This window comes from Abrus precatorius, unplaced genomic scaffold, assembly GCF_003935025.1.
Source record: "Abrus precatorius isolate BTA unplaced genomic scaffold, Abrus_2018 Scaffold9, whole genome shotgun sequence".
Classification (NCBI taxonomy): Eukaryota; Viridiplantae; Streptophyta; class Magnoliopsida; order Fabales; family Fabaceae; genus Abrus; species Abrus precatorius.
The window spans coordinates 21,632,324-21,658,669 of record NW_020874439.1 but is presented as its reverse complement, the minus strand read 5'-3'; the positions used below and the strand labels follow the sequence as shown (position 1 = coordinate 21,658,669).

General features: G+C 26.9%; 3 protein-coding genes across 3 annotated transcripts; 2 read left to right on the top strand and 1 right to left on the bottom strand.

The window, feature by feature from the left end:
- On the bottom strand, nucleotides 1-986 carry LOC113850995. The gene is made up of 2 exons (XM_027481494.1): nucleotides 927-986; nucleotides 1-606 (listed from the first exon to the last, which is right to left on the bottom strand). The coding sequence occupies exons 1-2, from the start codon at nucleotides 984-986 to the stop codon at nucleotides 1-3; spliced, it is 666 nt and encodes a 221-aa protein (XP_027337295.1).
- A 13,402-nt stretch (nucleotides 987-14,388) lies between these two features.
- On the top strand, nucleotides 14,389-16,640 carry LOC113849724 (pentatricopeptide repeat-containing protein At2g45350, chloroplastic). Its single transcript, XM_027479835.1, has one exon. The coding sequence runs from the start codon at nucleotides 14,536-14,538 to the stop codon at nucleotides 16,408-16,410; it is 1,875 nt and encodes a 624-aa protein (XP_027335636.1). The 5' UTR covers nucleotides 14,389-14,535; the 3' UTR covers nucleotides 16,411-16,640.
- Nucleotides 16,641-18,459: 1,819 nt separating this feature from the next.
- On the top strand, nucleotides 18,460-20,472 carry LOC113849881 (40S ribosomal protein S13). Its single transcript, XM_027480103.1, has 5 exons — nucleotides 18,460-18,563; nucleotides 18,672-18,744; nucleotides 19,168-19,306; nucleotides 19,395-19,581; nucleotides 20,200-20,472. Exons 1-5 carry the CDS (start codon nucleotides 18,541-18,543, stop codon nucleotides 20,231-20,233), a joined length of 456 nt encoding a protein of 151 aa, XP_027335904.1. The 5' UTR covers nucleotides 18,460-18,540; the 3' UTR covers nucleotides 20,234-20,472.
- Nucleotides 20,473-26,346: the final 5,874 nt, after the last annotated feature.

Genomic DNA, 26,346 nt, shown 5'->3' with positions numbered 1-26,346 from the left:
TCACTCTCGGAAAAAATGCTCTTCTCCTGATATTTGATCTATGTGCTTGATCCAACGGCTGGGAGTACCCTTTGGAACAGCTGAAGCATTACCACCACTTCTACTCCCTATGTAAGCAATATCCAAACCCTTCCCAACAGGCAAGAACACCGATCGAACCACACGTGTGCCCCTCTCCAACACCACGTGCCATCTGAACCCACCAGAAACGTTTCTTTGCCATGCATTTTTGCATGCCAAAACTGCCCCTCTCGTGCTAACCTTGGCCACCCTAAGAACCCTAGCAAAGTCCCTCCTCTTGCAATCAACCACCAGAAAGTCCAACCCCACGAGCCCCGCCACCGCCGCCTCCGCTTCGCCGGCCACCACCTCTGGCGGCGGCGACACCCCCATCTCGGCCAAGGCCTTTGTGTACTGCACCCTTGACCGTTCATCTTGGACTATGCACACGTGTCTTGCACCCGTGTTGCGAGCTGCAACTGCCAGGCCTACACTTGCGGCTATTGGGCCTCCAAGGGACCATGACTCCACTATTAACTTCGCGTTCCAACCTGCTGCCATGGCTGAGAGTAATTCAGCTACCCCTGATTCCTTGAATTTCTCACACTACAGCAAAATTATGAAGCATAGCAAAAATTAAAAGAAAAATATATTGAAATTTAACCAATTTCAAGGCAAAACTCAAAAGGGATATATAGTCATATAGAAAATAATATCATCAATAATGTTATTTACACCCCTGAAGGTTAGATATTTCTTTTATAGTATGTACTTTTGTATGTATGATAAAAATAAATAAATATAGATAAATTAGTATAGAATTAACATTAATCAAATAATAGAACTGTAAAATCATAAATATCAAGAAAGTGATAAAGAAAGAAGGAAAGAAAATAATGTGATTGATGGTTCTTGAAGGTGCTTACTGATTTAACGGTGTCTACGTAAGCTTTTAAGGCTGTTTCTGGACACCAAACGAGCTTCATGGTGTGTGTCTACTTTCTTTCTCTTTCTCTGTGTGTTTCTCTCTCTTGGTATAATTCACTTTCTGTGTTTCGACTTTGGATATTGTGTCAGGGTGATCGAAGGAGCAATGGTGGTACACGTTGACGTACGGGGAAGTGTTAGGTATATATGAGTTGATAAATGGTGTGTTGTGATAAGATATATACGAAAGAAGAAAGGGGGATCGAGACTCAGAGGGCGTTGACTTTTGGCTTACGCAATTTGAACGTGTAAATTAAACCCAAAGAAAACAATGAAATTAGCTGTAGATGAAGATGATTAAGCTAGTAGCTATCTTCTAATATTAAATTTTTTTTCTTACCCATTTCTTTATTCGGATTAATACATATGCATTGTGCGAACATTTCGACTGGTTTAATTTATTACTATATTTCTTAAATAATTGTGGATAATTTTACATTTTTAATTTTTTTTAATTATGATCTTTATTTTTTTATTTTTCAATTATATTTTATATAAATTTAAAAATAATCATACAATATAAATTTAATTTATTTTCCTTCTTTCAATAATAGTGAATGAATTTAAAACATTTTTAAGAATATAATAAAACAATTCAGTTTAAAAATTTTACGTCAAATAATAAGCACGTTTATATTATTATATATACTCAGTCATATATAGTGTATTACTCACTTTGTTTCTTTAAATTTGTTTTTCTTTTCAAGTTGTGTAATAATGGAGAAAGTCATTAAATGATATTGATTTTGAACAAAATTTGATTGGATTATCGTTCACTAGAGTACTCAAATATATTAGGCTAAATAAAGTTCAAAAACCTCCTTAATTAGATATGTGTTAAAGTTTGCTCTTAGGTGATTTAAGCATGTGTTGAGAAAATCTATAGAAGACTTAGTTAGGATAATGGATTAGATATAAAGTAATCCATTCACTAAAAATTATGTAGACCAAGAAAAAACTATTAGACGAGAAATCATTAAAATAATGTGAGACCTTTTGTTGTTGAAATTAATTACCGCCATACCATAATCCCAATATCGCCACCACTAAGATGTAGCAAAGAAACTTTATGGAATGACTTTTGTTCAAGTTGTTTCTAGTTGGTCATATCACGTTTTGCGTAATGTATCACCCAAGTCCATTGTGTGGTAGAGATGAAAAAATAACTTATATATATAAACCCATACTTAAGTTTGACGAATACTTTTATTTTCTATTATTATTAATAGTAGTATTATTAGAATTAAATATATGTTTACTTTCTACGAAAATTTTTACCTAAAGTTAGTCCCTCTTTATTTTCACATATCTAAATTTAGTCATTACTGTTAACTTTTTACAGTTAATTGATGATTAAACTAACAGCTGATTCCATCTAAAGTGTTTATGTATAAGTCTAATTTCATGTGATGATTAATGTTTATTTATTATAAATTAACACTAACTAACTAAATAAGTATCACATAATAAATGAATAATAAATTAGTCTCTCATTTATTATTCAATTTATAGTAATTATTAAAATTTAAAATAACAAATAAATAATGATTATCACATGAGATTAAAATGACACATAAGCATTGCATGTGAGACCAATAGTTAATATATAGTCATCACTCAACCGTAAAAAGTAAATGACAATTAATGACTAAATTTTGAGACATGAAATTAATGAAAGATAATTTTAGGTAAAAGAAATATAGAAAGTAAAAATATATTTAATCTTTATCATAAATTTTCATGAGACCCGGTAAGAAATTGAAAAAAATATAAATAATCCCAGAATCAAAAGAAGGGATGGGATGGAAGAGGAGGAGAAAGTACACGAAGTACAGGAAGATATTGAAAAGAAACGTTGAAGAATTGCTAGCATTGACAAAGAAGGATTCCTTTATCATCTTTGAAAGGAAAACTGTAGTACAGAAAATGTTACACTGTTGAATTGTGGACCACCCATAATTAACTTATTGTCATTGGTTAATGATTATTTTAAAATTTGTTTAATAATTTTAAAATTTTACATCATTATATCCAATGATTATTGATATTAGACTACCAGTAGTTCAAGGAAAAGGAAAATTTTGGCGAAATTATGTATCTGTTAAACTCTATAAGTTTGGCGAAATTTTCTCTTCTTTTTTTTTTTCAGCTTTGCTAAATGGTACTAGTTGTTTTTGACAAATTCGTCATGAAAACATGTGATTCATTTTCAGTGGATGAAGATAATAACTTAAAGAATTAGAAAACATTAGAATTTGATATAAATAGTATTTTCTTTTTCTTTCTGAAGCAATTCATTTGAAGCTGTAACTGAAAGATAAAAGAAAGGAAATAAAACTAAGAGTATGTTTTATTACTGTTTTGAAAACAGTTTTCTGATTTTAAAAATTGATATTTGAGACAATTTGATTATATCTTTTCTTTTAATCCTGAGATATATAAAATCATAAAACCATCACTTTATTTTCACATGGAATGACATGCAAACATTCCATCAACTCAAGAATAATTAAATTAACATATAAGAGATAAGAGAAAATTATTAAAAAAATATTTTGATGAATAATATTTTTTAAAAATATAAATTTTTTATCGAGTTTAATAATGAATAACTTTTGAGAGCGACCAAAATAAGTATTTTGTCATTTTTGTTTATTAATTCTTGTGTCAACTGGGATCTAGCTAGATTTCTCTTTTAATTATTAATTGTACCCCTTACATAATTAACCTGCGTTTAGGATTCTAACTCTATGTTAATCCAATGTTTTGCATGTATACATATATATATATATATATATATATATATATATATATATATATATATATACTTAATCATTAATTAACCCTATGTTTACAAAATTAAAAAAATAAATAAACATTTACAAAAAGGAATGAGACTACAAAGAGTGAACGACAAAATTAACCAGGCTAGTTCGCTACAACTCAGAAGAAACAAAAGCAGCTATACTATATTTAACAAGTTGCCAAGGATGACATATTATATATTTGTCACAATTGTCTGCAAAGATCAATCTTAAAATATGTTTCTTTGTTTCCTAACTTTCTTCCATTCATGATTAACATATACCGTAGATAGCGAAAGGTTAAAAGAATACTTATATCTACCACATCAAAGCAAATTAGTTTTATCAACAACATAACACACTTCAAAATTATTATTTTTCAAATTGAAAAAATGTAAACGTCATAAGTTCACGTAAGCCCTCCCAAAAAATATAAAGTATATATCATATATGATAGTAACTCTTTTTGACGGGACAGATTTGCATAGATTTTGTCACTCGTAATCCATTCACTATATTTCAGATATTTTTACCAAAATGATGTTTATTACTTAATATATTCTCTATATAATGTATAAATATCTTTTAATTTAATTTAATCAAAATTAATATATATATATATATATATATATATATATATATATAGTTAATATAAGACTATTTCAAATTAAAAAAAAATTAATACACATGTTACAATCTCGCTCGGTATATATTATGGGGATTTTTGACCCATGCAAATATAAGCTTGAGAGGAGTTCATCAACTCTTGAAGCATGCCTCAACCTTGTGAAGATCACTTGAGGGATGCATGAGATCATTTTGTGAAAGGTTTCACTAACAATCTTAGTATCTGCTCGTGATATATGTTCCAACTAAACTTTGTGGATTTCGTTGGGATTATTAGTTGAAGATCAAAATTTTCAGAATACTAATTAAGCCCAGATTCAATTGTGTTTTGTGCATATGATTTTGTAAAAATAATATAAAAAATAATTACTATATATCCCTTCATATGATTTAGTTGAGAGTTATTTGAAAATGGAAGTTTTGGTGAGTTTAGGATGGATAGGATATAATATAAACTTAATGTATTAGTAGTATATGTATGATTATATATAATATTTTTTTATTTAAAATTAAAAAATATGTTCAACTATTTTTTTTCTCTTTAAAAACTCTCTTCTAAATAATTCCTTAAAAAATATCATAAATTTCAGCTTTTTTATATTTTTTAATAAATTTTAAAAGTTACAATATTTGGCGTTAAAATAATATTATTGGGTAAAATAGTTAATAATTTCCCTTCTGGCCACAACAGTTGACTTCCGTGTTTAGGAGCTCCAACATCATTATTCATATGACCACCATGAGTCTAGGCTACGGGTACATATTAACTATACTTGAAAGTTAGCTGAATCATTATATAATTAGTAATTATGGATTTATTTAAAAAAAAAACAATGCATTCTCTTTTTTATTTATTATAAAAATAAGAGTTTTGTTAACCTTAACTCCTAGGATTGAATTTAAGTATTCACAAATAAAAAAAAATTATAAAAAAATACATAATTATTGTATTAAAATTATAAAAATATAATATATTTTTTAAATAAAATTTTACTATTATTAATTATTTATTCTCAATTTTAAGTAGTGAAGTTAATAAAATCTTAAAAATAAATCGATGAAGTCGAGTCTTCTTTCCTATTTAATGAATGATTTTATAAAATAAAAAATTTACTTTCTTCACATGATTTATAAGATTGCGGGTACATATGAATAGAATAATTTAAATTTTTTTTGTGAAAATTACATTATAAATTAAAAAGGGAAAATTGTGCTTGTGCATGTTTAAGTATGTTAAAAAGTGTTACGAAAAAAACTACAGTTATATTAGCTTATTAATTTTTATTATTATTCTAACATATAGATCCTTCGATCTGATTCTGTTTAATATATAGCAAAGGATAAATTTTTCTGAAAATATATAATACATCCATCTACGTTAAAGATGAATTCCTTATTATTTAATTATTTATTTTATATCATTTCAAAATTATCCTAAATGAAAAGGTTTATAGCTATAAGAGCTCTTCTTTCCATAAATAATTTAACTAAGCATTTATTTATCAATAATTAAAAATTTTCTAAAAAATGTTGTAAATTTAATTATACTGAAATTTATTAAATAAATTGAGAATTTATAAAAAAATATATATATCTTTTGTATAACATTAAAAATATAAATATTTTGAAACTCCTCCTTTGTAACTTGGGTACAATTGACTCTTTATTAGCCAGAAATAAAGCTGCATATAGCTTCCCAGTTATCTCTCCTTCTCAATAGATAGTTAATTTCTGTAACATACGACTAATAATATACAATAACAAATTTATAAATAATATTTTTTATTAAAAATTATAATTTTTAGTGTTACAAAAATACTTTAAATTATATTTAAGATTCTTATTATGTGTCTTTTGATACGTTAAAATATTTCACATGTTATAATAGATGTGTCCCCATAATATATATGGCGATATATGCAATTTAATCAATGAGTTACTGTGGCATGGTGATGGAGCTTCGCTTTGATAGGTGAATGTTGCATGTTAATGTTATTCAATCTTAACAGTTATGAATGAGGTTTGAGGCATGATGCCATTTCAATTTCAATGGTGGTTTCGTGACGACTCTATTTGTAAAGGTGCATTGCATTGAACATGTAAATGATAATGTTTAATGTTTTTTATTATATTTAGAATGACTTAAAATAAAATATACTAAGGTTTTAAATAATAAAATTACAAATCGTGCAGATTTAATGTTGATCAGAACGAATCAGATTTTGTCGCTGAACTATGTTGATATATAGTCACTTATCCTAATTAAGGGATAAGAATGTATTCCAATGATATTTTTAAATTAAACACTAATTAAAATAATATTATGTATTTTTTTAGTTCAAATATTAAAACAAAGTCAATTATCAATTTACCATAGAACACGTGCATGTCTGTGTATTTTTTTTATTAGCCTTGATTAAGTGTTTAATTTTTATAATTTTTTTATTAAGATATAATTTTTTCATATTTAAAAAATAATTAGGATATTGTCTATTGAGATTCCATTAACTTACTTATAATTAGATCACATCGATCAGAGAAATTAAAAATAAAATAAAAATTATATTTAACAAAAAATGCTATCAATCTAAATTATAAGAATCATACACTTATTAAGCTTTTATTTTATTGTTATTATTTTCTTGATAAGCACATGTGTATGTGTGTGTGGTTGGTGATTAGCTCCCAATCCCATGGTGATGTACTAAGACAATACATTTCTTCCTTTTTGCGTAGCCATCCTTTGGTTCCTGATTACATACGCAACAAAACATGCCCAATAACATATACGTATAATTTTTATATATACCCTTAGTTAGATTTTTATTCTCTGTAATTTAAAATATGTGTGACTTTAATTTTTCTAAATTTATTAATTTTTAATTTAAAAATTTGTATAAATTTAGTTTATTTTGTTGATTTGCTCCTACTTAAAATGCTCATTCAAAATCTTAATAAATCGAATCCGTTTAAGTATTTTGAATTTCTTTATTTGCCTCAAATAAACTAATTTAAACATTAAATTTTAACTATATTAAAAATATAAAATTCCTTCGTTAAACCCTCATCTTATACTTTAAAAAATTATTCAAATCTTGTCAAATTTTATTAAATTTGATTTTCAAAGATTTAAAATTATTTTTTATAATAAATTTATCATACACCCGTTATATATCTATAGAAAAAAATAACAATTTGAGAGTTTTATGTAAAATTATAAAATCAATGAAAAGATCAAATTTATACAACTTTAAAAAGTAGAAAAACTTAATTACTTTAAAAATAAGAGAATCAAAATTACATATAGGCCAAAATTACAGTTAAATATTTTTAATAGAATCTTATTTTAGTTTCTAAATTTGTAAGTGTTGGTCAAATTCGATTATTGTAATTATTAATTTTATAAAATCTTTATTTTGAGGGTAATTTATGTCAGTCTTCAATATTTAAAAATGTAATAAAAAATTAAATTAAATAATAGTCAAATTTAAATATTTTTATAAAGTTAGAAACAAAATAATTGATGCTTACAATATCAGATATTAAAGAGAAATTTTCATCAATTTTTCCGACTTTTGAATGAGTAAATGATCACTAAGATGCATGAGGAAACCCTTTATTTATTATAGCACCAAAGACAACGTGGAGATTAAAAAATATAATAAAATAAACCCTAGGTTTATGACTAGTGTATTGTGGTTGCTTGTTATAAATTTCAATATTCGCTTATCTCAAAGGGAGGATTTCCTTATTTTATTTTATTTTCAATATTTATATATAATTTATTAAATATAAATTGAAGACCACATAATAAAATATTAATAAATAAAGAAATTTATTAAAATTTTATAATTTTTAATAAAAATTTATCATATATAAGTTTTTATTATATATTAATAAAATATTCTTATTAATTTTTTATATATTCTTTGATATATATTAAAAAATCGTTTAACATAATAAAAAAATAAAAGATATTTAGCCGCCAAATTAATTATAAATCGTTTCGTATGTTTCATCACTTAATTTAGAAGTTGATCAAATCAACCCTGGGCCTGTTCCATTTTCCATATTTAATGTTATCCCCACAATACTACACACTTCAATTAAGAAGACAAAATTAATGACGACGCATTTATCATTTCTCCGGACACTTTATAGAACAAAAATAACAATTAGTTTATTGGCTTCTTTGATTGTAATTTAGTACTGCAAACATAATGTGTATTAAATAAGGCATATTCAGTCACTTTCAAAATAAAAATAAAAAAGAATTAAGTATCTTTTCGACCTTATTCAAAGATTAAGGGTATCAACTATCCTTTTACCTTTATTTTAGGACGAAGAGTATTAACTACTTTTTTAAGTCAATTTAAAATAAATTAACATTATAATTAAAATTAAATAACTTATAAAAAATAATTAATTATTCAAGTTATTAGGTAGTTAATTAAGAACTAACTTATTAAGCTCATCAAACTTAATATCTATCGATAAAAAGAAAGTAAAAGTAACAGGTAAAATAATTGATTATAAAATATTAAATAATATTTATTATTTTATACTAAATACTTACTTGATTGTCAAAATATCTTTACAAGTATTTTTTTTATCCTGAATAAAAAGACCTTAAAATTTCATCGAGAGTATTATAGTGGGACGCAAAAATAGAAAGAGGTAGAGTTGAATACCTTGAAAATAGAAAAGTGAACGGATGTATCTTAACAATAACATAATGCATTTTTTATACTGTAATATAAAAATAATTTTATTAACCTCAGCTCTTAAAACTGAGTTTAAACATTTATAAATAAAAAAAATTTATAAAAAAAATATACAATTATTGTATTAAAAATATAAAAATATAATAAATATTTTTCTAATAAAATTTATTATTATTAATTAATTATTTTTAATCTTATAGGGCTGAGTTTAACTAAAATTCTATAAAAATAATGTACTTTCAATTTACTGTACTATAAGAAAATTTGTCAACTCAATGACAAACAAAACAGAAAAAGGAAAAAACAAAACTTAAATCTTTATTTAACTCATTTAGTTTATTGTTCTTAAAGTACACAAAATTATAATGATATCATATGTAGGGTAAGCAAGTTGTGGGGCTTTTAACATAAATTGACACAAATTGCTAGCAATTTTACATGATTAATTAATGATAAGCTGCAGAAGTAAACAGGCAACTAGCATAAGGACAAAATAATCTAACCAGTGAATAATGAGTATGACTAATAGCTTCTTAGTTTATATTCTTTTGTCCTTTTTATGACTAAAATAATTTATATGAACATTAAATATGTTTACTACCATTGATTCCATCGTTTTCTATTAGTAAGTCAAAGCAGCTTATCTCACTTTTGTAAAAATTTGCATTTCTTGTCTTGAGGGATGTCGTAATACTAGAAGCTATTTGCAGCTAAAAATCTTCGTACTTTGGGCCATTGAATTTTCATAAAAATAAAAGGAAAAGAAAGTAAAAGTGGTGAATTGTTTTTGACAAGAGAAAATAATGTGTGACATGTGATTGATAATCTGTATGTTTTGGAAAGTCAAATCTTTCTGGTTACCTACTGCGTACATTAGAATCAATAGAGAATATATATATATATATATATATATATATATATATATATATATATATATACGGAGAAGGATAAAATAATATTGATATGTGTTGTTTTCATTCTGGATAATTTAATCTTAAAATTAATTGTTAAACTAAAATTTTAATGTAATATATGTTTCAATTATCTAAAGATTTTTTAATTATATTTTTATAGTTTTTTAATTTTAACAAAAAAAATAAATAATTAAAATAATCTATATTAATAATTTAATGATTAGATTAAAAATATTATTAATCATATAAAAGTGACTTAAGCTTATACAATGTAATTCGATATCATTAATTAATTAATTAATATTATCTCCAAAAATTAATTAGAATACTGTTAGGTGTAAATCAAATTTATTTTTTAGATAAATAATTAAATAAAAAGTATTTAATTTTAAATTTTTTAATACATTGTTTTTAATTGTATATTATAAATATTATGTGCATTGATTGTATGAGTCATTTTTATTTTTTTAAAAAAATTATGAAGTAGAAAATATGGAAGGGAAAAATTATTCAAAGTTATAAGATATAAATATATAATTAATTTTGAAAATAAGTAAAAAAAATATAAGTAGCTTAAATATTGAGAGAAAAAATTAAAAAACAAAAGTATAAATCTTTAAAATTTGAGATGAAAAAGAAAAAGTTAATCGAATCATTTTTAAAAAGTTGAAATTTGAAAAAAAAAACATAAAATAAAAGATTTTAAAGTAATTATTAAGTTTTAAAAAATATAAAATAGTGATAAATACATTTATTTAAGAAAAAAAGATAATAAAATATAAGATATTCTCTCTTTTAAGAATAATTTATTAGAGTTATATTATTCATCATTAAATGGTATTTTAGAACTCGATTTTGACGTTGCCTTTTCAAAGCTTCTACTATCTTATTCATATATATTTTTGTTCTATATTTTAGAATGATCATAAATCATCTCAAGGACTTTGCATATCACTCTTGTTATGTACACAACTGTTATGTTATTAAAACTTTATTTGAAAGCTCGAAGAGAGAATAAAAAAAGTTTAAAGGATAAAAAAGAAGGGAAGAAGAGATGTTAATATAAAATTTTAATTAAAAAATTATAAAATTATGAGAGTTTATAAACTCTTTCATTTAGAAACTCTTAAATAAAGATAATTTTCACATAAGTCTTAATCTTTTCACCCCTCTCCAAAAACTAATTCAGAAACAAAGCTTAAAGGGTTTGTTTTGCCTTTCATCCCTCCATCTGTGTTATCTCCTGTGAAAAAACTAATTGTCTTGAAACTGTATAACATTTTAAGATAGCAATTCATCTCTGATGGTTATAAGGAAATTTTCTTCTTAATAATGGAACGATAAGAAAATAAAATCATTTAAAAAAACTAAAGAATTTATTCATCGGAACAAAATAGGATAATATGAAAAGTCACAAGTTCAAATCTTTGCTCCTTGAGCTTAACAACATTTCCTAACTTATACTTGACACTTTTTTTTCCTAAAATTTTTGTAAATAAAAATAAAAGTAGAAAAAAAATTCCAAGAAATCATTCAATAGACAAGTCCTTTATTTTTTTAAAGACAAAATGTTGTCCAATGACAAAAAGAGAGAGAGAGAGAGAAAATAATTCACGAAATTTATTAAATTTAAAGTGTTAGTAAAAGAACCAGTCGATTAACTAATAATATAAAATAAAAAATTAAATGCATTGTAATTAAATAGACTAAAATTTAAATTTAATAATTATATATTTTTAAAAATTGATTTTTATATTTTTATTTATTTAAAATAATTAATTATCTTTAAATAAAGATAATGCATTTTTAATTTCACTCTCATTTATAAATATTTTATTATAATAAATTTTAATAAATTATTTTATAAAATAATAAATGTTGTAACATTTATTTATTTATTTTATTATGTATTTTCTTCCTTTTCAATGTAACAAAAATAAAAAAATGTAGAATATTAAAAATTGAATAAAAAAATATTTACTTAAAAATAATAGAGACAAAAATGAAAAATTTATTTTTAAACTAATAATTAAAAATAAAATTATATTAATATAAGTTGAGTTTAAAAAACACTTATAATTACTTATTTTAACTACTTTATCAAATAATATTATTTTTATTAAATAAACTTACCATTTCAAAGTGAGGGTAATACTTATTTAAAGGGAGAATTCTCCTCAATGAATAAGGTTAGTATTAAAGCTAAATATGAACACAACATATAATTTTTATACCATTTTAAACAATAGAGATACATTATCATTTTTATGCGATAAAATTACATGTGTACCTTGAAACTCAGCGAGATTTTTACAATATTTTAAAAATATAATGACTTTAAAAAGAAACACCTCAGGCTTCATTTAAATCTCTTCATTTGCTTCGCGAAAGTGCTCCAATAGCTGCGTGGTGTGACGTTGGATGCAATTATACATGTCATCTCATCTCTTTATCCATTTCATCTTTTTTGCCCGTTGGTACCCTGCCTACACATGCCATTTATCTTTCTCATTCTTAAATATTTCATTCTGGTCCTGTAATCTTCTTTCTCTCTTTAGAATCTCAGTCAATTCTCTCTTTAATCTATCTATTTTATCTTGCATTTCTTTCACTTAGAGAGAGATTTTTTTCCTCTTTTTTCAGAGCCTTAGTCAACATATTTATTTTATCTCACATTCCCTTCATTTTAGAAAGAGATGCTTTTTCTTACCTTTTCTTTTTTACTCCTTTGCAATTTGAGTCATCAAACCAATCGATACATTGATTTTTCAAATAATTTATTTCTTTATCTTTCCTTTGACATTGTCCCTTAAGCCTGTCAACCTCTACCTTGAAGTGTTCTCCTTCTTCTTCTAATAATCTCATTTGTGCTTTCACTCATTCTAAAGAGGTCGTTAAGAAAGTCATTTCACTTGGTGCTTGAAAAGATTCCTTTTCTTGAAAATCTTCTTCAAGGGTTTGATCTTAGGTTCTTCTAGTTTTCCTCCATTTTCGATATTGTGACAAGACAATTTATTTTTTTAATTTTTGTTAAGATTTGCAAAGAAATTAAGGTTTTTTAAGATTTATGAAACAAGAAAGATTTTTAGGATTTAAAAAATGATGGTTTACGGTTTGTCAAAAAAGATTTTTTTTGGCTTGCAAAAAAGAGAAATTTTTTTAGGGTAAAAAAAATTAGGTTTTTAAGGTTTGCAAGAAATGAAAGATTTGTAGGGATTTGTAAAAAAAAGATTTTGGGTAAAAAATTAGGTTTTTTAGGATTTTGTGAAAATAATAATTTTTAGGGTAAAAAAAAAGGCTTTTAGATATTTTACAAAAAGGACAAATTTTTTGGGTTAAAAAAAAATTATGATTCCATGTTTACAAGAAAAGAACAAATTATTAGGTTAGAAAAAAGTAGGATTTGCAAATAAGAATTTTAGGATTAAAAAGAAAATTAGGGTTTTAGGTTTACAAGAAAAGAAAATATTTTTGGGTTAAAAAAAACTAGAGTTTGCTACAAAGAGAAATTTTTAAAACAAAAAAGAAGAAAACACATACATACAAAAAGTAAAAGGGAATGACAAAAAAAATAAAAAATAAAAATAGTTCTTACTGAAAGATAAAGAAAAGTTTATTCTATTTTTTTTGTTGACTCTTTTGTGATATAGGTCTTGACTGAATTTCTTTTTTAGTTCTCTATATTTGTTCTTTCTAAGTGACCTCTAGAGAATGTATTTTAACACTCTCAAAATGTTTATTTCTCTTTTTAATTTCAAGTACTCTTAAAACTTCTGTTTTTTTAATCTCTTTCTCTTGTGCTTTAAGATTTTCAGAACGTTTATTTTTCTTTAACTTTCTTTTCTCTCAGTTTCAAGTACTAGAACTTTTGTTTTCTTTAACCTTTTTCTCTTTCTCTCTCTCTTTTTCTTAAACTCTCATGAATCTAAAATTTTAAATTCTATCTAATTTTTATATTACTTTATTTATTATTATTTATTTTTAAAACTTTATTTAAATAGAACTTAGATAAAATTAGATGTTTACATATATAATACAATTTTATTAAGGATTAAATTTAAGTATTTAAAAATAATAAAATTTTATTTTAAAAAATATTAATTATACTAAAGATATAAAATTTTAATAAATATTTTTATTTTATTATTTTAAATATTTAAAATCAATTTTTAAAGTTAATATTAACAAACAAAATCATAAATAACATAACGTGACTAGATAAAAAAATAAAAAATAAAATGATACAAAATGTTAAATAGAAGTTTGATATTATGTGTACATGAATCATGATTGAAGTATAAACTCACCATCCCTCAAAACAAGGATAGCCTTATCCAAATGGGAGGCAATGCGAGACCCACGATGAATGAAATGAGAGTGTCAATGCTAAAAACTCCCTTAACCCAATTTGAATATTTGATGAATCAATAGGGCAAGCTTCGAACTTTTCAAATTTCACTACAGAAGTTTGAGTCATTGATGCTTGTGTGTGCTTGTTCTTCACACCAACCATGGTCCTCAACCATACCTACACTCACCATGTTCCCAAAATGCACTACCATGGATCACGTGAATCAAATCCATGCACGCATGGTAACAACTGGGTTCATAAAAAACACTTCCCTCACCACCAAACTCGTTCTCACTTTCATTTCTTCACCTCATGACCCTCTTGTTGAGTTTGCTCGCTATGTCTTCTTCAAGCACCATGCTTTTCGTGTTCCCCATTGGCAAGATGACCCTTTTCTTTGGAATGCTGTGATCAGGTCTTATTCTCATGGTTGTGACCCAAAAGGGGCTCTGGTTTTGTTCATCTTGATGCTTGAAAATGGGGTATGTTTGGATAAGTACTCGTTTTCCTTGGTTTTGAAGGCTTGTTCTAAAGTGGGTTTGATGAAAGAGGGAATGCAGGTTCATGGATTGTTGTGTAAGACAAATTTTGGGTCTGATGTATTTTTGCAGAATTGCTTGATTGGATTGTTTGCGAGATGTGGCTGTGTTGAGCTTGCACAGCAACTGTTTGATAGAATGCCTGACCATGATGCTGTTTCTTATAACTCAATGATTGATGGGTATGTGAAATTTGGGATGGTTGAAAGAGCACGCAAGTTGTTTGATGGTATAAGACCGGAGGAGAGGAATTTGATTACTTGGAATTCAATGATTGGAGGGTATGTGAGGTCTGAAGAGGGGCTGAAGTGTGCTTGGAGTTTGTTTGTTACGATGCCTGAGAGAGACTCGGTGTCTTGGAACACAATGATTGATGGTTGTGCTAAGCATGGGAAGATGGAGGATGCTAGAGCATTGTTTGTAGAGATGCCGGAAAGGGATTTGGTTAGTTGGGTTACTATGATAGATGGTTATGCAAAATCAGGTGATGTTTGTGCTGCAAGGCACTTGTTCGATGAAATGCCCAGGAGGGATGTTATTTCATGTAATTCAATGATGGCTGGCTATGTTCAGAATGGTTACTGCATTGAGGCTTTGAAACTATTTCATGATATGAGAAGGGCAACAAATATGTCACCTGATGATACTACATTGTTGATTGTTGTTACAGCAATTGCTCAATTAGGACATGTTGAAGATGGAGTTGTGATACACCGATACTTAATGGACAAGGGGTACTCTCTGAGTGGTAAACTTGGCGTTGCTCTTATTGATATGTATTCAAAATGTGGTAGCATTGAGAATGCTATCTCAGTGTTTGAGAATATTGAAGCAAAACATGTTGATCATTGGAATGCTGTGATTGGGGGGTTAGCTATTCATGGAATGGGTGAAATGGCTTTCGAGTTTCTCACAGAGATGGAAAGGCATTCTATTGTTCCTGATGATATCACGTTCATTGGAGTGTTGAGTGCTTGTAGGCATGCCGGCATGTTGAAGGAGGGACTGATATGTTTCGAGCTCATGCAAAAGGTATACAAGTTGGAACCGAAAGTGCAACACTATGGATGCATGGTGGATATGCTTGGCCGAGCAGGACACGTTGAAGAAGCCAAGACACTCATTGAGGAGATGCCTATTGAACCCAACGACGTGATTTGGAAGACTTTGCTTAGTGCTTGCCAAATTTATGAAAACTACTCGATAGGAGAGCCTGTAGCTCAACAATTGACACAGCTAAATTCGTGCAGTCCAAGTTTCTATGTGCTACTGTCTAATATTTATGCCAGTTTGGGCATGTGGGACAGTGTTAAAAGGGTTAGGACAGAAATGAAAGAAAAGCAGTTAAAGAAAATTCCAGGTTGTAGTTGGATTGAACTGGGGGGGATTGTTCACCAGTTCTCTGTTCAAGATAGGACACACCCTCATGTTTCTGAGATTTATTCTCTGTTAAGTAGCTTGTAAATTCCTATTCTCTGTGCATAGTGTATGACAAGTGGATATGTTTCTAGATCAGCCTAACTATGTAGATAAGTGGTCTGTGTAACAATTTGTTGGTTTCAAAATAGAATCGAGGACTAACATAGTTTTATACGTAATTTGTCTTCATTTTTTTACCCACGTTGACAAATTTAGCATGTTCATATAGTTAGTCTCTTATCTATATGCAAAATATAATGAAATGTGAATCTTGTGGTGTTATAAGATGAGAATGTCCAATATCGTAGCAGAAATATTTGCAAGAAACCTGTTTTATGTAGATTGATGGTAAGTTATAAAAAAATTCAACATAAAATATTTTCAAAGTTGTTTCATTCCTTTTATGGCTTACACAAAATTGATTCTTGCATTTCAGCACTTCCAAATTGTTGACTTCATAACAAATGGAATGAAAGCAACATGTTACAGTAAGTTTTACAGCCCATTGCCCACAAGTAACTTTTTGACTCTTAACACTCTACAAATACACATACGAAAATCATAATTTGACATCAACAATTCCCATTTCGCTTACTTCTAATGTTCTTTTCCATTCTACCTTTCTTTTTGGATCACTATGAACAACCAAGGTTTTACACCCACTTCTTTTGACTTCTATTTTCTACTTTCATCTTCCTCTTCCCTTAGACACTTGTCCTGAAACATGTCTGCAGAAGAGCCCCATCAGAAAGTGACTATGTTGAGCAATAGAGCAGGCACACGAGGAACAACATAAACGCATGGGTTCTTCCTTATCTTGTCTCTTTACAAGAACTAAATATGAACTCAAAGATTCTCCACTTCTGTATTATTACAAACCTGGCAAGTTTAAAAATTTCATTAATCTCACTTTCTTCTTAATTGTAATCTCTTTTTTCATTCATATTTATACCAAAACACTTACAAAAATTTCCTTTTTTCTTTTTTAAACCAACACTCCTCGATAAGCAGTTATCTTTAGGAAATGAATTATATTTTCTTAAATCATTTTCATGCATGTTATTAGAACATTTCATTAATAATTCCCAAATAAAAAATATGTAAAATTCACGTTAATGACCTATAAAAAAGGATTAGTTTTACTTTATCTTAATCCAATCCTATATTATAAAGTCACTAATGCTGAAGTGTACAAAAATATTAGCATGAACATTTTTACGAAAGCACATGGTTACTAATTCACGGTTAGATATAAAACTTTTATCTTGATATTTTATCTTACCCTCTAGTTATATAAAAATATGTCAATTTGTATTAATTTTTTTCGTCACATATATAATCACTATTATGAATTTGAGTTCTTATTCTTGGATGACAATATTTTTAGGAGCTACTATCCTGTCATTAAGTTAGTTGCTTCACCAGTAAATATTTTATTTGATCTTTTTTTTATATTTTTAAAATACTATTACTTATATTAGTTAATTTAAATTTATATGAAATTTTAAATTTTAAATCTTAGGCCTATCTAATTAAAGATATCATTAAGCATATAGATTATTAACTAACATGAAGTTGTTTTAACTCAATCGATATAGTGATAACACGTCTAGAAAAAAAAATTAAATTTAAATTTTGACACTTTATATCAAATTAAAAGATGTAGTGATGACATGTCTTGATTTAAATAGTCTATTTTTATAATTTTTTCATTTACTAGTGAAAGAAATCTATTATTGTACTTTATTTTTAAAAAAAAATATATTTTCATTCTTACTAAATAACAATGATATTTTTTTTATATACTTTTATTTTTATCTCTAAACTATATATTTTTATTTTAAAATTTATTTAGATTTAAAACCACTCGTACAACACAAAAAAAGTGTAAAAATAAAATATTTTCTTTTATGTTTATTTAAAAAAAGATTTTGTCGTCAAAGACTAGTTTAACTGCAGAGAATCCCTAATTATTATTTTTGGGCGTAAGGAAGAAACCCATGAGAATAAAAAACATAGGCCCAAACCTTACAAGTGATAATGGCCCAATCCAATAATAAGGTATGCCCTAGCTTCCTCTACCTTCTTATTCACAGGGTTTCTCTATATCTGCTTCTGTTCTTCTTCAGTGCAGGCGCAGCAGACAGAGAGAGGAATCGTCCAAACGCAGTCACCATGGGGCGCATGCACAGTCGCGGGTTTGTTCCCCTGTTCTCAGTACCTCGCTACACCTTCTTGAAACCCTCTTCGTCGTTTCTCTTGTTTGGTTTTCTCTAACGTTGTTTCGTTGGATGTGTGTTTTTCAGTAAGGGTATTTCCAGTTCGGCTCTTCCCTACAAGAGGACCCCTCCTAGCTGGCTCAAGATCTCTTCTCAGGATGTAAGAAATCTCAACCCCTTCTACATTTTTTTATTCCTTTGTTTATATTACTTTTCTTCTATAATGATGGAAAAATTGTGACTGTTAGCTAAAAATCCTTTTTTAATTCGTATTTTATGTCTACATATTTTAAGTTTTTATTTGTACGAGTTTTTGTAATTTGTTATGCTATGTGACGTTTGTTCATGTGTAGTTTACTTTGTTAAATATGTATACAGTTATGTTTGACATGATTATCCCTTTGATATGGTCTAATCTTAATGTTCACTTAGTAATATTCACTTTATACACAAGTGCATTGATGATTTCTGTTTTGACTGTGGTTTTTAATTTTGAATTTGTATTATGTTAATTGATACAATGTTATAGTGGTATAGGTGTGAATTGTGTTGCTTTTGTTGTTGGATGTTTTGAATTTCATAGGTTGAGGAGAACATCTGCAAGTTTGCGAAGAAAGGTCTCACTCCATCTCAAATTGGTGTCATTCTTCGTGACTCTCATGGAATTGCTCAAGTGAAGAGTGTCACTGGAAGCAAGATTTTGCGTATATTGAAGGCTCATGGTATGGTTTTACGTCGTTATTTTTGGTTACAATGTTGGGTGGGTTTAGAAGTTTGACAGCTTAAATGCTTTTTTTTCTCTTATCTTAGGGCTTGCACCTGAAATACCTGAAGATCTGTATCACCTGATCAAGAAGGCAGTGTCAATCAGGAAGCACTTGGAGAGGAATAGGAAGGACAAAGATTCTAAATTCAGATTAATTTTGGTTGAGAGTAGGATCCACCGCCTCGCCCGTTACTATAAGAAGACAAAGAAGCTTCCACCTGTATGGAAATAGTAAGTATTCAGCATTTATCTTCTCTATAGAGGACATAACTTTTAGAAATTTATAAGGTTTGATTGTTTTATGTGAGTCAGTTTTAGATAATCAGGTAGGGACGGGACCAGGTGTGATGCATTGAATCTATGTGACCTTGTGCTTGTAGCATTTCTCTGTTATTCATTTCCTCATGTTTAAGCTCTACTTTTGGTTACTGATATTAGGGTTTTTCTGCGGGTCTTACATCTCTAATGTCTATTACTCTTCGACCCTCAATATTTGCTATAATTGATATTTAAGCTTTTGTGATTTTCCAAAGTTTTGGATAGCTGGTGATCTGTATTGAGGGTGGGTTTTTGGCATCATATGTTAAATATTCTGCTATTTGCATTTAATTTGTGGACTAATTTTCATGCAAGTTCTAACAGTGTATTTGTTGTCTTTCTTGACAATGGCTAGTTATTCATATTTTTCTATATTATAGATACATGTTGTCGATTGAGGGTTGTGATGTTTGATCACATTTCTGTATTACCTTCTTTTACATTCTCTTGCTTTTAGCTGTGGCATTTAGGTTGAGTTTTTTGACAGTGTCCTGGTTTTCTAATACTTGTTTGGTTTATCCACTATTGCAGCGAATCAACAACTGCCAGCACTCTTGTGGCTTAGAGTGGGATGATTACTTATAGAGTTCTACCGTTAATGTACTTTTTGATAAGCAAATCTATTTCTTTGATGTGATTTTCAAGTTTTGAAACACTTAAAATTTATGTCAAGACTTTTTTCTTATGGTAGTTTTCAAGATGGATTTTGTTCTTATTGATTACTGATATTTGGTTCTTTCTATCCTATAATTTTGTTATCGGAGTGATGTTTCTTGTGGGATTACTATCATTACGCCACACGCATTGTTTGGAAGATGACTGAAATAAAGAGCAAAAGAACTAGAAAAAAATAAAATAGACAAGAATTGAATCCAGAGAAATGAGTAGAACGGAAAGTAATGAATTAATATTAAATTGTGTAAAAAAGTTTACATTTATTAAAAAATAATTTTAACTTAATAAACTTTTTACTCCTTTCATTAATATAGAACTTTATTTTTATGTTATACAAATTTGTTTAATTTTGGGTCGGAATTTTAGTTTGGTTGGCCTAAAATTTGTACTTATCTCCGTTTCTCCCAAATATAGCTGAAATTTTATATTTTTTATTTCATCTCTCTTTTTGGTTTCCTTTTGTTCATTTTCTAATCATTTGTATAAGCCTAAATTTAATGAGTTTTGGATCTGTATGACACTGATAGTAATAAATATTATAATTTTTATAAACTAGGAGATATAATATCATCAAGAAATTTTATGTTTCGTAGGAGATATAATGCTCAACATTCATGTTATTTTATTTGTATCGGCATAGAACTTTAGGAATTCCTTGAATTATGGTATTTAAAAGTTATAAATTAAAAAAAATCAACTACTTTATAAGAATAAAAATGAATAATTTTTTTTTCCTAAATTGCACTAATATGATTGAATCCAACGAAAGTATCCGACATAATATGTGTTTGAAGTATTGACAGTTACTACTATGAATGTTGAGTGAGACATATTCTAAAAGGTACGTTTCCCATGAGTCCATGAGAGTGGCTTAATTTATAAGTAGAGGAGCATGTTGCTTGATTCACCTGCAAAACTCGTACTCTAAATGTAATGTTATTTTTCCATGGTTGAATTATTCGTACCATAGTTTTGAATTTAACTCTTTAAATGGAAAAAGGTAAACTATTTATTATTGATTTGAAGTTATTAAATTTATAAAGTATTTACAATTTAAATTAAAGACAAGTAGTACTTCATTTTCTTATTTTACACGTATTGTTACTGTAGAAGTGTTGAATTCAATAACTTTTCTCAACACATTTTTTTTTCTGTTAACTGTGTCACATTAATCATTTCATTATACACTCTTCCCGTTTTTATTCATATTTCTCTCATAAAAAAAAAGCAAAAAATTGTACAAATTATTTTTGTTCATAGTGTATATAATTATTTTATTTATTTATTTTAATCTTTTCTATATTCATTCATCTAAAAATTACATTTTAAAATTAAAGGGACAATATTTTGTTCTATAGAGGTTGTTCTTTTAAAAGGGGTTAATGATAATACCTAGTAGAAAAGTAAAGGAATATTTTTGTTAAATTATTTTAACAATTTAATAAATGACCCATATAGCTTATGACTTGATTCTATTTAAATACTTTAATGTGATTGTTAATAGAGTCTGTGAGTTATAATTGTAAAATCAAATAATTTTTTTTATCTCATTTCTTGAATACAATAAAATACTAACAAATTTTAAGAGATCAAGATCTTGAGGAGAAAAACAGAGCTCTAAGAGAGATAGAGATCAAGATATGAAAGAAATATACCATGGTTATGAATAGATGTAAGTCCTCTCAATGTCATAATTGAGTATTATTATCTGTAATAGAGAATCTTAAGAAGCGAATTACAAAACTAACAATTTTTTTAAGGCCGATTGCATATTTTCTTTTCCCACAAACATAAAGTTGAATATTCTTAATGATCTTGAAGTGATAGAAAGATCAAATTGCAAGATGAATCATGATTCATGAGGGCAAATCAGATACAAATAAAAGCTCAAAGCAGAATCCTCCATGACCATGGTGAGGAGTGTCATGCTGATCTTGATAATATATCTTTAACTAGATTGACAAGTGTTAATTTGAATCAAATTCTAGTTTCTGTTGTCCATTAATTATCATCCTTGTCTAACAAAGTACATGCTTGGATACATACATAATGGATGATGGGTAACCTTAAAGCTTTTGAGCATTGAATTCCATGTGCCCATTTCACACGTTCGTTCTATCTTCCATATTCCACTGTGGAAAAGTATTTTGCACGTCCTTAGACCTAGTCCTCCGATGTTACTTATACTTTGAGCAGGGAAAGGGGGCATGCAGATTCAACAACGTTTTTGTTTTCCAAAATTTGAAAGGAAACTCCAAACTGAAGAAAAAATTGCCAGTGTCATAAATACAAAGTTTTGGGTCCATGAGCATTGTTATTGTGTTCAACAAACCATTCAAATTTGTTATGTACCATAGAAAACTTCATTAGCAATTTACTAGTTGGTGGCGCTTATACTTGTTTCCACCTCATATGTCGCATTCCATTTGAACATTTCACACGTTCATTCTATCATCAACCAACAATTTGATAATTTCTTAGTTACCCTTTTGGTTCTTATATTTTTAACTTATGAGTCATTTTAATCTTTTTAGTTTTGATTGCTCACATTTAGTTTCTCTACTTTTTTTTTTAATTGTTCAAATTAAGTGTCTGATCTCAAATTTTTATCTAATAATTAATAAAATATAATAAATATATGATGTATTGTTAATTTATATAAATTTGTAAAGAAAAAATTTATAAAATAAATGAAAATAAAAAGACTTTCATCATATTTTATTTAGTATTTTTATTCAAAAATTTGATTTATTTTTTCTTTACTAATTTATACAAATCAATAATATATCACACTTCTAGTATATCTATGTTAATTATTAAATGGAATTTGGGGATAAGAAACTTAATCTAAATAATTAAAAAACTAAAGAGATTAAGGGTGAGAAACTAAAACTAAAAGGACTAAAATTATACACACATTAAAACATAGGGAAAAAAATTAAATTGAGTTAATATTTCATTAAAATATTATTGACATTATATTTAATGTGTTTGATTTGATACAATGTAGAATTGGCCTACACCTTGACCGTGACAACAAAATGTGATGTTTATAGCTTTGGAGTGGTGGTTTTGGAAACAATGATGGGTAAACATCCAGCTGAATTGATTGCTTCTTTATCAGAACCATATATTCAAAACAAGAAGCTGAAAGATATATTGGACTCACGTATTCGACTACCCTTTTTTCGAAAAGATATGCAAGAAAATTGTGCTTGCTGTAGCATTAGCATTAGCATGTCTATGCCCCCACCCAAAATCAAGACCTTCAACGCAGGAAATAGCTAATGAGCTTTTAGTTTCCAAGCCTCCATTGCTTTGGCATTTTGATGGAATTTCAATCCACCCAACTGATGAATCCAAAAAAGTATCTATTTGTTTAAAGTTAGGATTGTGATGATCTTTTATAATGTGATTGTATTTGTGACATATGAATGCCATCTTTTCCTTTAGTTTTCAACTTAAGAAAACATTTCTTTCCTTTAAAAAAGTTAATTTAGGAGTTCAAATTTCAAACCCTGTTTTTAGTTTTTAACAAAGAACAGAGCCTTCTTACCGTATTATTGCTTTTACACAGTGCTTGTAATTTAAAAAAAAAAGATGTATCATTTTTAAGGCAAAGTTAAGTTTTAGGTTTCTAAAATTTTTTATATTTTTTATTTCATCCTTTATTATTTTTTTGAAAATGAGTCTAATAGTTCTTCTATGGTCTGTTACTTCTTATTTAGTTCATTTCAATATTATGGAAATTTTACATTGGTCATTATGAATATCACAAATTTTCAATTTGTTTTTCATAAAAAAAATTCATAACATTTGTATGAAAAAAAAATTATTTTGTGAATTTTTTTTTTATAAGAGACTCATTTAAAAATATTTAAAATGAGAGATTAATTGAAAATTTATAATATTTTTAAAGACTAAAAACTTAGTTAAGCTCATTTCTAATTAAAGACTTCTTTAGCAAAGTTGTGACAATTACAAAAGTACTATTTTAATAATTTGTGTAATGCACATGAAATTTATTTTGTAATAAATATATATAATTTAATAAAAATTTATTTTTAAATAATTAAATATCTTTAATAAAATTATTGTAAACAATAATTTTTTTAGAATTATTTTGACTAAACTTTATAATTATAAATAATATGTATTAAAATAATAAAAATTAAATAAAATTAAATAATTTTAAAATATAATTTATTATATAGTGTAATTTTTTTAATTAAATTTCAAAATCAATACTCAAATAAGCTCTAAATTTGAAACAGAAAATATTAAAATAATTTTATAAAAATAAGTATTTATGAAATATATAAAATTTAGATAAAGTAATAAGAGAAAGTTAAGTAATAATTTTAATTTTCAAAATTTAAAACAGAATTAATAAAGATGTGCGTAAAAAAATTATTACATAAAAAAAATAATTTACACATAATATTTAGTTAATTTTAATCTTAAAATATATATGTGGTGAATTGTAAAAGTGAATAGTTTTACTAATATTTATTTCTTTAATTGTTTACTCACATTTATAATACAAAGATTGACTATAAAAATAAATAAATAAAAAATATTTTTTCTTAAAAGCTTCGATGAGTAAGTAATGAAAAAGATTTTTAATAAAAATAATCGTAAAATTACTATTTCTTTTTCAAAACATATTTAAAATAAATAATCTTTCCGCTTTAATTGTATTTGAATTTTTATTTTTTTCAATAAATGAAAATATTTTAGCTTGCATTGTTGTAATTTTCTTTTGGCAACAAAGCTATATATGTACACAAGAATTTTAGTATTTTATTTTGTGTTGCATATTACACGAATGAAGTATGTATAAAAAAAATAAATAAAAATAGAACCGCAAGTTTTTAATGAACACTTTTTTTTTTAAATTACAAAATAACAAAAAACATTTTTGTATTAGATAGGGAACTACTCAGTCTTATATATAGAGAAAGGAAACTGAGTCTCTATTCGACCTAATTTAGCCGAATACCCTTTGTCAGGATTAAAAGGTAATTAATCTAATTAAGAGTAATAATTATAATATTATCTACTTTAAATAAAAGGCCAAAATCAAGGCTAACTCAGCAGGTCCATTAGCCCATAACAATGCCTGTAAAAGGAAGGTAGGAAGTACAGATAAATGGTTGACTTTTTATTATTAAATAGCATTTATTACTCAGAACCGAATCCTAACTTCAGCATCGGAGTACCTTTTGCCCTCTCCACGTCCTCAGATCAGGACATGCCGTGATAGACCTTCTTGACTAGAAATCTCGCGCATTCTTGCAGGCACACCTTTGCCAAACCGCTTGCGGCGGACGTGCACCACTTTGGACCTTGGGACTTTCTCGAACTATTGGGCCTGACACCCCCACATCCTGTTCCGAAAGGGGCAACTTAGGGATTAATCACATTATCTCACTCTTTTTCTTTTGACAATTCAGCTTTCGAAAAGAGAGAGACCGCTATCCTTCCCTGAGTGAGGGAACTAGGGCAAGCCGAGGTTGAAGACACCAAGTCTTTTTTTACTTTTTTCGTAATAGCGACAGTAAAAAAAACGTCATCGTTTCAGAGCAGAAACTTGAAGACTAGTGTTTCTTTAACATGAATAATTTTAAATAAATATCTTTAGTTCTTCCTGATTCGATTTCGTTCTATTTGATTCGGAATAAATTTCTTCTGCAAAATTCTAAACACTCTATTATTAACTTAATAACATAGAAATTTTTTAAAAAAATTAAAAAAGACAATAAAAAAATTCTTAAAATTTGAAAAAAAGAAAATTGAAGTAAAAAAAATGAAATTTAAAAGCAAATTATTACCTTCCACCTAATTTAAATAATCTAAATAATAAAATTTGGAAAATGTTTTTAGATTATATTTTTACTATTCGTATTACCTTTAAAAATTAACTTATGCAAATGAGAAAAAAGCGTAGTACAGACAGAAAAAAGTTAAAATTGAATAAAATTAACGTGAATGCATTTGCGA